Source organism: Apium graveolens, chromosome 11 (genome assembly GCF_009905375.1).
Source record: "Apium graveolens cultivar Ventura chromosome 11, ASM990537v1, whole genome shotgun sequence".
Taxonomy (NCBI): domain Eukaryota; kingdom Viridiplantae; phylum Streptophyta; class Magnoliopsida; order Apiales; family Apiaceae; genus Apium; species Apium graveolens.
The window spans coordinates 82,100,268-82,113,498 of NC_133657.1; the positions used below are offsets into that span (position 1 = coordinate 82,100,268).

Here is a 13,231-nt window from a genome sequence, read left to right on the forward strand (position 1 = left end):
GCCATGAGCGGGCTATTTATCTTAGAAGGTACTATCTTGAGAATGAGCCTGGACCATGTTTCAAAAAAAAAGGGACTAAGCGAACCTTTGAGTTAAGTCTTCTAATTAAGGCATATGATTAAGAATGGTATTAACCTGCTATCGTTGCTTTGATTGAAACTCTTCTGCAATTTTATCTGCTTCATGTCATGTATGTATGTCAGGATCAGGAGTGTTCTTCATGAATCAGGAATGGTGATTATGTTACCTCCTTAGAAGGATTTGATACGACATGTATGGACTCCGTATGGTTAGATATTAAGATTTCATGGAACGTGAATAACGACAGTAGGTCAGTAGTGGACCATAGTAATGCAGCAATGATTCTGCGAGTAATGAGCTGGTTACAACCGTAAGAGTTGTATTGGAATGGATGTTGAGATTGGGTACCACTAATCGGGTCGTGGTAGTGTATAGGTTATCATTGATAGACTAATTAAGTAGAGTATCTACCTATTGAATATTTATTCCCTCTTATGAAAAGAGAGTCGTATTACTATATGAGGAAGGTTGCGGTGCAAGCATAGAATTCTAGTAACGATGATGTCTAGAATGAGATCCCAGATTCGATTTTCGATATCGAGGGAGTTTCAAAGGTGATTGTGTATAAGCTCAAGGAAGAGCCTGTGTCCATAGAATGATGGACGGAATAGCAAAAATATTTAGGCATGTAAAATACGATGCTATAATACTTGATGTTGATATAAATACATATATGTTTTGTTCTCCTATGACAGACCTCTATAGTTCAGAGGTAGATTCCAAGCCAGATATTTTATGGCAATAATTTTTTTTTTTTACGTATATACAATTCTCTTCAGTTCGTTCTTTTCTCTTCTTTTCATTTCATATAAACTGAGAAGAACAACCCTTCTAGAAGGGGAGGTACTGCCGAATGACTATCTATCTGTGTGATAGAAGCCGAGTAGGATACCAGCTATTGTTTAATTGCTTGTCAATTACTAAAGGCTGGCCACCTTCTGTACTAACTATGCGATATAACAAGTGTTCTTGATCATAGTGATCTCTCAACAAATTCCTTTACTTCTATATGATTGATCAAATTTTGGAAAATAGAAACAGCTGAAAAAGGAGTAATAAAGTTGTGGTAGTATTCGGAATGGAAACACATTCGTGATACTAAGGTTGACGTGGTTATTAAAAGGTTATAGAACGCTAACGAGCAAAAGTATAACCAGTATAATATTATGTACGGAAGATAGTAACGACTACGAACTGGAAAAGGATGGGTAGTGAGAAGCAAAAGCTATAATGCTAGGAGCTATAATGAGAATCTGCGCAATAGACTTGAAAGAAATTGGAATGATCACTTAACGCGGATTGAGTTTTCTCACGATAATAAATCGTATGTCAGGTATCGAGATGTCGTCTTATGAGATTTTTGAGGGAAGACAATGTCGATCCCCCTTATGTTAGGATGAAGTTGTAGAGCGCAAGATGCTCGGACCCGCAGTAGTCCAAAGGACCAAGGATATAATAGACCTAATCAGAGGACGGCTGGTAGTAGCCCAAGATGGACATAAGAAGTATGTTGATTTGACATGAAAGGACAAGGAATAGGAAGTAGGGGACCTAGTGTTGTTAGAGGTATTTCCTTGGAAAGGAAGGATGAGGTTCAGAAAGAAATGAAAGCTAAGTCCACGAATTGTTGGACCCTTGGATATATTAAGACGTATTGGGAGGATAGCATATGAGCTAGCCCTAACCCCGAACATGTAGCAGGTCGTAACCTGTTTCACGTATCAATGTTAAGGAAGTGTAATTCAGATGCCAGATAAATAGGGGCATATGAGCGCATAGACATGCAACCCGACGTAACCTATATGGAGCAACCATGAAGGGTTATAGAGTGAAAAGGAACAAGTGCTTAGGAGAAGGATTATCAAACTAGGCAGAGTTTGGTGGTGGGACCACAATGTGGGAAAATTTACTCGAGAGTTAGAAAGTGCAATGCTAAGAGAGTATCCCTATTCATTTTCTATCTGATTCCGGGACGGAATCCTTTTAAGGAGGGGAGACTGTAATAACCCCAATTTTTAGAAAATTTTTGAAACCCTTATGAATAGTGTTTTTGCTGAATGAGAAAACTTTTCATGCCACACTATGTAGGGGTTCTGTTATGGATATTCTGAGATTTTATTAGTACTCTATATGGTATATAAGTGTATGTAAAGATCGTCAGAATCCAATTCCGAACACTTTGATTTTTTCCCGGAAATCCACTAGATACGAAAATAATTGAGTATAAGGTAACAAGATAAGAAGGATTTAAATTAAAGGATTATAAGAGAGGATCATAAAAGGAATATAATATATATTGAGAAAGGTTAAGGGAACCTAAGTAATAAGATCCCGGGTATGATCCCTCAAACGATAAACGAAAACGAAAGTTAAGCGAACCGTATAACAGATCAGCGGTCACTAGGCAAACAATTAGGAAGTTAATCAAAGCGATTAGAGGGGATGATGTCATCCAACCAATGGGAAGAGGACAAAGAGGGAAGGATGACACCACATGATGACATAAGCATGACAAAGGAGGGAAGGAAGTGTGGTTGAATTATAACCACACAAAATCAAGGTTAATTAGGTAATTAACCTAAAACAACTCAAAATTCAACCAACCAAGCAAACATTTCATTTTTCACCAAACAAAACACAAAAACTCCTCCATTTTCAAGGAAGCTCTCGGCTTCTTTTTTTCAAAAATGAAGATCCAAGCTCCACCACTTACTATTTGGCAAGGTATTTATCTAAGCTTCCCCATGGATAGTTACATACTTCCTATAAGTTTAAGCTTCTAATTCCAAGCCAATTTTTTTCTATAAATCAAGGAAGAAGATGGTGAATAGTACTTTCTTGAAATTAATTTTTGTGTTCTTGATTTCTTTGAAAGAACAAGCTTGTACACTACTAGAAAAAGTAGAATAGACATCGCCTCTTAGACATCGGTTGATGTTATCACTGATGTAAAAAGTATTTTTTACATCGGTTTTGCTCAACCGATGTCTTTGAATAAAATAAAAATTGGTTTTTTTTGTATCAACCGATGTTATAAGTCTGTTTTAAAATAATGACTCGTCACGCCCCCCATTTCCCTTCCTTAGCCAAATACTTCATTCCCTCTTAAAACTTCCCTCATTTTTTACCTTCTAAAATTTTAAGTACTCATTTCCCCCTCTCCCTTTTTTTCAGCTTAACACTAAAAAATTGAAATCAAAATTAGATATATGCAAGTCTAAAAACTTAAAACCCAAAATAAAAAAGAACAAATTTCATCTCTCTAAGTCTCGAAGAACAACTCTCTCTCTCTCTCTCTCTTTCTCTCTCGATATTGTGCTCTACGGAAGGCTCGCTCGTCTCTCTCGATTGCTCTCTTTGTGTTCTCTGCTTTCTCTGCTCGCTCTGCTCTCTCTTTTCGTCAGAGTTTGAAAAGGACGGCGGTTGAATTGGGTTTAAAGGTTAAAGATGTGAAAACTTAAAGCTCAAATCAGAGTTTAAAGCTCAAGTCTTAGGTCAATCTTGAATTAAGTAAGCTTGAAACCCTAATTTTTATATTGGGGGTTTCAGTTTGAACCCTAGTTTTTTAATTAGTTGAATAATTATTTAAATTGAGCATGTTAATATTTTTCTAAGTTGAGTTATTATTAATGTATATATATATGTGTGTGTTTTTGTATTTATGTGTTTATTTTGTGTAATTTATCGGCTTATGGGTAGATAGGCATCAACCCCTGCTTCAGCAAATGTTGTCTTGAGGTTTTTGGTCGATTTAGCAAAAATATGTCCTGCATTTTCTGCTATTTTCAGACTGTGTAGAATACCTTGAGAGCTGTCTTGAGCTCTATTTTTCATGTGTTAGGTATGTTTGTATTTCTCTATACATAGAACGAGTTTCTCTAGTGTGTGTTTATAGCGTATAGCATGTCGTAAAACCCCTATTAACAGTTTTGCTTCTTTCAGGTTCCTGCTAAACCAAACTACAGTCTGGTACTCTACTTTGCTGACAACATGCCTATAAATGGAAGTTCATTGCTAGGTCAATTTGTGGACGAGACTGACTTGTTTCGTGATTCAAGATTCAAACTCATTCCAAGTATAAAAGAGGTAGGATGAGCATTTTAAACCACAACTAATCTTTTGCACATGAGATCAATTGGACTTGCAAAACATAGAAAGGTTTAACTTGGGATCAATTTCTGTAATAATTTATGAAATCGCGATGAAAGTATCATACTTCTTGATCAAAGCACAATGAACAACAAAATAAATTTCTCATCTCCTTATGCTATTTAAACATATTACATTAGTCTGACATTATATTATTAGTTTTAAGGATTACCAGCTCTGTTTGTTTCTCTGCTCAAGTATAATGTATTCTGTTATGCTAATTGTGTATTTTATTGAAAGGGATATTGGATGGTCAAGCGTGCAGTTGAAACGAAAACTTGTCTATTGGGGAAAGTGGTAACATGCAAATACCTTAGACATGACAACTTTTTGGAGGTAATAAACAGAAGTATCGTTATTCCTTGTGCTAGACATGTTCTGATCTTTGATTGCTAGGCATGGTAAATTATGCATAGACACTACTTACCTAGAACATAAAATTTTATAATTACATGACATTTAGTATACACCTGGTTATTACATACATGTAAAGCACCATAAAATGGGCTTCATTGTCTGGAATGTGGTAATGGTAAAAAATAAAAGCTCTGACATGAGCTGCCTCACAAGAAAGATGCGAGCTACCTTAAAATTCCTCGATTAGTGTAGATTTAAAATACATCAATAATGATAGATTTAAACATCAACTATCATCATACACCTAAAAAGCTAAATGCATTCATACTTATAAAAATAAATGGTAATACTCATATAGAAATCAGAAAGTAGTTAATCACATCATAACCATCGAGCCTTGAGTATGAACAAGCAGAAAGCAGTTGACCAGATCATCACCTGAGGCTTGAGTATGGCACACAAATAGAAAGTATTTGATCAGACCTTGAGGCTTGAATATGGCTCACAAACTCTATCTTTGTCCCCGACTATGGCGATTCTCCCAACTCCTTATATATTGACTATTTATTATGCATATGTCCATACATTATCACCAGTTTAAAATTTTATCAGACCCTTAAGATGGTTTCTAGACAATAGTAATTTCTTAACTAAAGAAACAACTTAACTGACCTGTTGAGATAAACAGTGTCAATATATAATGAACAACAGAGTAGACTACACAAAACTTGCGCAGGTGAGAGCTAACCTGGCATATACTAATTGAAATGGGATGGGATCGATGGATTGCTCACTCTTCTATGAGAGTGCTGAAATATGTTAGACAAAAATGTCAAGGGAAATAAATAAGACCAAAATAATAGGGATCTGTTGTCAGGTCCTTCATCCATAGTTTGTTCTGATATATCCTAAGCACTGATGGTTGTCTAAGGTTAACAATGGGATCTGTCTAAGCTAGATCAAATCATTATGAAGCACTTTTTGCGGCTGAATTTCATGCTAGAGGTGCAAGGAAAGGGATGCACTCTGGCAAAGATGCTCCAGTGATCACATACTTTTTAACGGTTAGAAATTATACGCCCTAAACTATTTTAGCGAAGGCTTTATAAAGTTCTTTTGTTATTGACCATACTCTTATTTGTTACTTCAGTCACAATCAAAGAAAGCCAGTAATCTCTTGCCCGAACTACATCAGGATAGGAAGATAAATGTTGTTGTGGAATATGTGTTCAGTGGTCACCGTTATAAACGGTATATACCATAAAAAGCATCCTACATTACTTATTCTCTTTCAAGGGTTAGATGTCCTGGACGAGATGCCTCGTTTTTTAGTGAAACAACTGAACTAGCGAGAAGGATAATTATGCAGAGGGATGTTGAGGTATTTCTTTTGGTTTGTAACAAATACATGTCTGTAAATATCTTCATTTACTTTGATGTTTGTTATATAACCATATTCTTGGATTGTCCCCAGATTGAAGTGGAAACTGTTGATAGATATGGGACTTTCTTAGGTTCTTTATGGGTGTCAGAGTCTAACGTGGCAGTGACACTTCTTGAACATGGTATAGTAAAGCTTCAAACTTCATTTAACACAGACAAGATAACAAATTTTCACCAGCTTGCACATGCTGAGCAGTCTGCTAAGAGGCAGAAATTGAAGGTGAGATAAAAATATATGTATGCTTGAGCTGCCTCACATATCTATGGACTATAGTACTAATACTTTTTTTACAAATATGGAAGAGCTATGTTAAAAGACAAGATGTACCTAATGATCAATATAGTAAAATAATACTGAAAGAAGTCTTATAGGTGATTGTTTCATTTGATTTATATGAGAAGTACTTATATTACAGGTGATTACTTCTGCTGCTTTGTAATTCTGGATCAAACACCTGTACACAACCTAAATATCTGATTTCTAACACTGTTTAGTGGAAAGTTTGGGCCTTCTACAGATGATGTAACATTATGAGTATATGTCGATACTATGCCATAGTTCGCCTAACATTACACCTATCACAGAATCATTTATGCTCTACTAGTAGGATGATGCTTGTTTATCTTAAAATAGGTGTGTGCATGTATGTGCAGACTTTGTGTGTGTAGATATATCATATGTTTACTTGGTTTGGATGGATTGAATACTAGGTTTTGGCTGTGTTTCTATGGCTTGGTTGTTCTTGAAGGAATGAAGCCGCTACATCATTTAAATCCTATAATTTGGAAGCAACAAAGGTACCGCTCCCAAACTTGATTTTAAATTTTCTTCTTTCTTGCTCTCGATTATCTTGATTCATTTTTGGATTGTGTGTGAGTTCTTCTAGCCAATACATTTCTTTACAGTTGGCACAGTCCTATATAATTTAGTGTAAAGTTGAACAATATACCCATCCTAGATATTTTTGGCAACAACTACCCATCCTTGATTACAGTTATCAGGAACGATATATTTCATACAACTACCTGATTCTACAGCTAGTTTTCCGAACTTTCTGTTTTATTGCTCTTCTTTACGGTTGGCACAGTCCTATATTATTTAGTCATATAAATTCCATACTTTGAGTTTTGGTTGATTGACAAATTGCAGCTTTTTGGTGGGAGTGCATTGACATTGCAATCTGAGGCTATATTTCGAGGAGATATCAACATCTTTCTTCTTAGCGATCCTGGAACTAGCAATTCACAGTTGCTGAGTTGCTGCTGACTTACACACATAAGCTATCCCCTTGCGGAATTCACACAAGTGGACGAGGGAGCTCTGTTGTTCGATTGACTGCCTATGTAGCCAAAGATCCAAAATCTGGTGATACAGTATGTTTACAAACAGTATGCTACATAAATATGTGTAGTACTTGATGTTTGGATTAGATAAAAGTGTTGTACCTGATGTTTGGATATTGGTATTGGATATATAGACAATTGGTATTATGCAGCAATTAGTTTTGTTAGTTTATTGGTTTGGCAAATTTTTGGCATCTATATTTATAAAATGTACATTAATAAAACAGGTATTCAGACATCACTACAATGGAAAGTGATGTTAATTTAACAATTTAACAACTGTTATAAAATAAAAAATTGATGTCTATCAAAACTTAATACATCAGTTTTAGTGGAACATTGACATCAGTAATATCGAATAAAACCGATGTTAAATACTATAACAAAAAAATCTTAAAATAGAAAACCAATGTTATTAAGCTTTATAGACATCGGTTTTTCACCAATAGATATCAGTTTGAAATAAAGAACCAATGTCAAAAGTTATGTTTACATTGGTTTATCTTGAAAATCGTTGTTACTGGTATTAGTAACATTAGTTTAATGGATAAATGGAAATATTTTGCTTATCTCACATATGTTTAAATTGATAAAAATATCATAGTATGATAATATATTAAGATTAGATATACATTAGAAATTTAACATCTTTAAAAACTGATATTATATGTTTTCTTTAACATCAGTTTAAAACCGATGTTAAATGGGGGATCTTTAACATCACCCACGAAGACATCGGATTTTTTTGTTCATAGACATCGGTTTTTAGCCGATGTCTATTCTACTTTTTCTAGTAGTGGTAGGAGGTTAGATTAAGGCTTCCATGGGCATTCCAAGGATCTTTCATGGATTAAAAGCTTCAAGGAAGGTATAAACTCCAAACCCTAGCTTTAGTTTTGAGTATTTAGGAATGGTTATGAGTAGTATAGTATATGTGAAGCATGAAGCTTGTTTGTTTAGAGTTTGGGTTGTAGTGGTAGTGGTATGAATGTTGAATCTTGTTGATTTGTTAAAGGAATTAAGTATAGTTTAAATTCATGATGAGAATAACATAAATAGGAAGAACTTGAGGTGTTGGGGCTGTTGGAGTGTGTTTTGGATGTATGTTGGTTGTATGATTGATTTGTGGTTGAATTGTGGTTGTTTTGGAATGGTTTAAATTTGGGAAATCGCATAAACATAGCCGTCGTAATGTCCGATTTACTTTAGACTGCTTTTGTTCATAACATCAGAACCCTTGAAATCACTGTTAGGTTTTGACCATTGCCATGTTTAGATAGTTCATGTTACGAGCTTCGTTTTTATATGTAGTTCGTTTGATTCCGATGTACGGTTTAGGAGAAACGACCGTTTTAAGTAACGGCGTTTCGCGACCGAACCATTACCCCTCGCCTTACTTTGAAACCTTGGTTAAGGACCTTAAATGACTAATTGAGGTAAGAAACATTTATGTAAGGTGTAATAGGCAGTTGGTAAGACACTTGCGAAAGAATCGCCTTAAAACTCGTAATGGTTAATTTATTAAAAATGGTGGAGCCGAGGGTACTCAAGCGACTTAAGTAAATCGTTAAGCGCGAAAGCGAACGTTAGGACTCTAAATGGTTAAAGTCTAGTTTCTTAAGCAACCGGGGTTTAATTCCGACTTATGTTGTCGTTCATAGGTTATCGGACCCACTCTAAGCTTAAGTTTATCCGGGAGCACTCAGGCAAGTTTTCTATCCGTTATACTGTTGTTGTGATGTATACACTTGTATATGCATTATCTTGTAATAGATGCATGATGGTTATATTAGCAAATTCTTGCGATATATTGTAGCATGTGATATGGTACATATGCATGCCTGTTTCGTATTCTTGCCATATATATCTGTTGGTTCAAACGCTTATAGTTGCATAATACCTATGCTAGAGAATAGCGGTAATTTGCATATACCCTTAGTATAGGGACCAAAGGTGAAAACATTTTCTAAAACCGGGAGTCGAGGATCCCGAGTAGATTTTGTATATATATATATATATATTTATATATATATGGTTATAATTTCAAAACTATTAATCGAATAAGGGTTATTCGATAACTTTATATTATTTATTGAATATTATTTTGAATATTCATCCGAGGACATATGACTCCTTTAATATTATTAATTGAATATTATTTGAATATTCATTTGAGGATGTATGACTCCTTTATTTTATTTAATGAATATTATTTATAATATTCATTCGAGATATTATGACTCCGCTTATTACTTAATAATATTCTTTATTTTATTAAAGAATAATGTGTCGAAAATCAAACTTACTTTTTATTCAAATAAGATATTACTTTCGTATAAGTATATCTTTGATTATTTACTATTCATTTCAAGTATAAGTTTTCCAACTTCTACCTCAATTATTCTTTATGGGAATATTATTTAAATAATAATATTCAGATATTTCTTTTATATTGAGACTGATTTACTTTATTAAATCAGCATTATTCCAAACACTCTTTAAAGTGTTTTCGAGTCCTTAAAATGATTTTCAAAAGTTAGAGCGGATCCCAAAACTCATTTTTATATTTAAGATCCTCCTTTCGAAGGGGATTTAAATACTCACTCAAAACTTGAGGGATCCAGCTCTGTGGTGTGTTTTATATTTGCAACAAGGTTGCTGTCTTGATAAAAGAATTTTTGATTACTTACCCAACACTCGGGAAGTAAAATTCTTGGAACAAGTTAATCCATTAACAGGCATCGCCTGGGAAATATCGGTAAGTTTTCCTTTCCAACTAGATACGATCTCTTGATGGAACCGTATCAACAAGTTTCTACTTGGGGAAAGTGGGGACGAGCTTTACGTTTCAGAGTCATGGATTTCATCTGAACTAGGAGTGGCGTAAGTGGTCGAGTGGCGCCGGCCCAGCCTTATTATATTGGCCCAATTGGCCTGGAAGTTCCGCTAAGACGGTCCATTCCTTAGGAGTTCAGTGTTCGGTTGACTAGTAAATCCGACAGGTTCTCCTCTACATGTAGAAAATGGTGGGGTTGCACTACTACGACTGATCATCGTAAGTGATCTTCCTGGCGCGGCAAACTCCCGTAATGAGTTCATCATCCAATTGGATATTTCTGCAACACTACCCAGAGCACTTCGATAGAAAGGCTACTGTTGGGCGATTGTTGAGTGTTGGCAGGGTCAAGTTTTCAAAATGATGTTTGCATCAAATGAAGTATCTCGTAACTTCATTTTATTTTGATGATATTTTAAAAGATTTAATCTATTCAAATCTGGTCTTGTAGTCTCATCTATGTGATGAACTTTTGAAACTAATTATAACTTGAATGGTGGTAGTTCAAGTAGTATTTGGAAAAGATATAAGTATATTGGAGTATCTTGTAACTTCATCTTTTAACTTATATCTAGTTAATGGTTGTCTTATGAATGACAAAGACTTTCAGAAAAACGTTGAGACAAGGTTAGATATATGAGATCACCTTGCAACGATATTTTTATACAGTTATAAACTGGAACTTTGTGTATATTATGCATGGAAGAGGACTTCCAAGATTTTGAAAAGTATATATGTATATATACTGAATATTTTGCGACTTCATCGCATTAAGATATCAAACTTGGTTCATTTCTTTTGACCAAGACTTTCATTAGTATTATGAGAAGGCTCATATATTGTTAATCATATTATATATTATTTTGGTGGGCTTGTTGCTCACCCTTGCCTTCTTCTTTCATCATACAACATCAGATAGACAAGATGAACAGGACCAAGCTCCCGATTCGCAAGCGGTTAGAAAACGTTCTGCAGTCTTCTGGAAGCATTGATGCCGCTGTAGCTGAGGTAGGAACTACCAATAGGCTAGGCTTTCAACTTTTGATGTACCAGACTTATGTATAATATGAATTATAATAATGGCAAAGAAAATGTAAATTTATTCAGAAACCCTTTTAAGGTGTATTGGCATATAATTGTGGAATAAAACGACTTGTGATTATTTTTTTGGATATTCATCTCTGAGACTATAACTTGTGGTGTGTGTTTTTATTGTGGGGTCACAGTATAGAGTAGTTGATTATTTATTAAGATTGGGTGTTATTAAGGGAAATGGAACTCGTGACAACCCGGATCCCCGACCCCGGATTTGGGGGTGTTACATTCCTTGTGCATCAAGAATTGTTTATGTTTGAGGTGGTGATACTACAACGGATACCCTGGCCGATAGGCAAATTTCAATAGACGCACTCTGTTGAGAGGGTGAATCTAGTAACTATTTTTGTGCCTTTTTCAGCCATTACATCTTTTTGAGAAGATGTATGGGAGCTAGCAGTTGTCTCGGTTTAAATACTACTCATCTTTGTAGGAGACAGAGCTGCTGGGTTGACTTCAGAACCTTCCTTATGCGGTGCACTAAGGCACTATCTCCCTCACGCTCATTCATACTACATTTTAGTGGTAAGAGAGTGTTGGTTGGTTCTGTTTCTGTGTTTGTCTTTACAGTCTGGGATAGATGTTGTGGGTTTTCAACCTCATGACTGTCAATGAAAGAAGGCCATTGGAGGATGAACCTGTATCACAGAACATATGGCAATAGAGATAAAATGTACTTAAGATCTATAATGAATGAAAATCATACATTTAATCTTTTGAGAGAAATGATGTACAATAGTGATTTCAAAAGATTTTAAAATGAAATAAGAAATCACTAATGTAGAAAGAAGTTTGATTTTCTCCTAAAACTGTTCGAGTGCACAAGTCTTTTTGTAGATCAATATATAACATTATCATTATATCACTGCACATATAAAACAATATGTGTGTGCCTAGTGATAAGAGAGTTATTGATATGACGACTCTACTAGTTCATATTAAATTATAACTTCAGTTAGAGTGTCATACCATGTCCTTGACGATTGCTTGAGTTGTATGCTAGTTCATACCAACCTGAAGTGAGATTGTGAAGAAGAGATTGCATAGTCCAATAGATCTGCAACTACAAAGTCCATGAACTGTGGTGTATTGAATTCCTCTTTTGACTCACCAACCAGGAGTGCACTTGTACACATCTACTAGAGTCCAATTCCAAGTGTAATGTGCATCAGGTTCCTGATATGTCGTAATATCCTCAGGAAGGTTTTTCATTTTTCTTATGCAGGATTTGACACTTCAGCTTGTCGAATAAAACATTTTAGCCCTTGTAACAGAACTGACTGATATTAAGCAGATTGTGTTCAAGTCCTTGCACAATTTACACATTTTCAATGATAATATTTCCAGCTTGCAAACAACCATATCCCTCAGTTAAACCTTTGCTGTTATCTCCAAAGGTAACCACTGGGCCAACTTTCTCAACCACATTTGATAGCAGGGCTCTATCTCCGGTCATATGTCTTGACAATCCATTGTCAAGAATTCACACTGCCGGTTCCACCTATTTAATGCCCTGCAATACAAATGGATTAAACCTTCTTCGGAACCCAAACTTGGTTGGGCCGGCATACTTGTAGAATTGACCTTTGTCAGGCAAAACAACATTCTTAACTTTAATGTTCTCAACTTTCTCAATGACTGGACATTTGACTTTGTAAACAGCCTTAACAAATTTTTGTTTAGGCTTAGGCACAAATGTCTCTTTTCTAGCCTTAGAAGGACTAGCAGTCTTAGACCTATCATACTTCCTATTATTCACATGCTGACGAGGAGTAGTCTTATCACTACAAACATGCTTACCATTAAAATAAGCATACATCAAATTAAAAGCACAAGACATACAATTAGGAACACCACATACTTTATGAGAGGGATTAACAACAGGAAAATTATGCATGGTAACCTTCTCATTAGCACAATCTTCAG

At 35.2% G+C, this 13,231-nt stretch overlaps 1 protein-coding gene across 2 annotated transcripts; it reads left to right on the plus strand.

The window, feature by feature from the left end:
* The first annotated feature begins 3,335 nt into the window (after nucleotides 1-3,335).
* On the plus strand, nucleotides 3,336-7,546 carry LOC141698134 (ribonuclease TUDOR 1-like). 2 transcript variants are annotated; one of them, XM_074502755.1, is made up of 8 exons: nucleotides 3,336-3,591; nucleotides 4,024-4,167; nucleotides 4,471-4,566; nucleotides 5,546-5,651; nucleotides 5,738-5,968; nucleotides 6,062-6,250; nucleotides 6,742-6,828; nucleotides 7,181-7,546. In XM_074502755.1, the coding sequence occupies exons 5-7, from the start codon at nucleotides 5,951-5,953 to the stop codon at nucleotides 6,775-6,777; spliced, it is 243 nt and encodes an 80-aa protein (XP_074358856.1). In that variant the 5' UTR covers nucleotides 3,336-3,591; nucleotides 4,024-4,167; nucleotides 4,471-4,566; nucleotides 5,546-5,651; nucleotides 5,738-5,950; the 3' UTR covers nucleotides 6,778-6,828; nucleotides 7,181-7,546. The 2 variants fall into 2 exon arrangements, 1 of the variants encoding a protein (XP_074358856.1); XR_012564955.1 differs by lacking the exon at nucleotides 3,336-3,591 and adding an exon at nucleotides 3,656-3,922 and having other exon boundaries at nucleotides 4,471-5,651.
* Nucleotides 7,547-13,231: the final 5,685 nt, after the last annotated feature.

Bases quoted from the DNA above. Each gene is read 5' to 3' on its own strand.
- LOC141698134 (XM_074502755.1), top strand. The intron at 6,251-6,741 runs GTGAGATAAAAA...ATTGAATACTAG, and splicing joins CTAAGAGGCAGAAATTGAAG to GTTTTGGCTGTGTTTCTATG.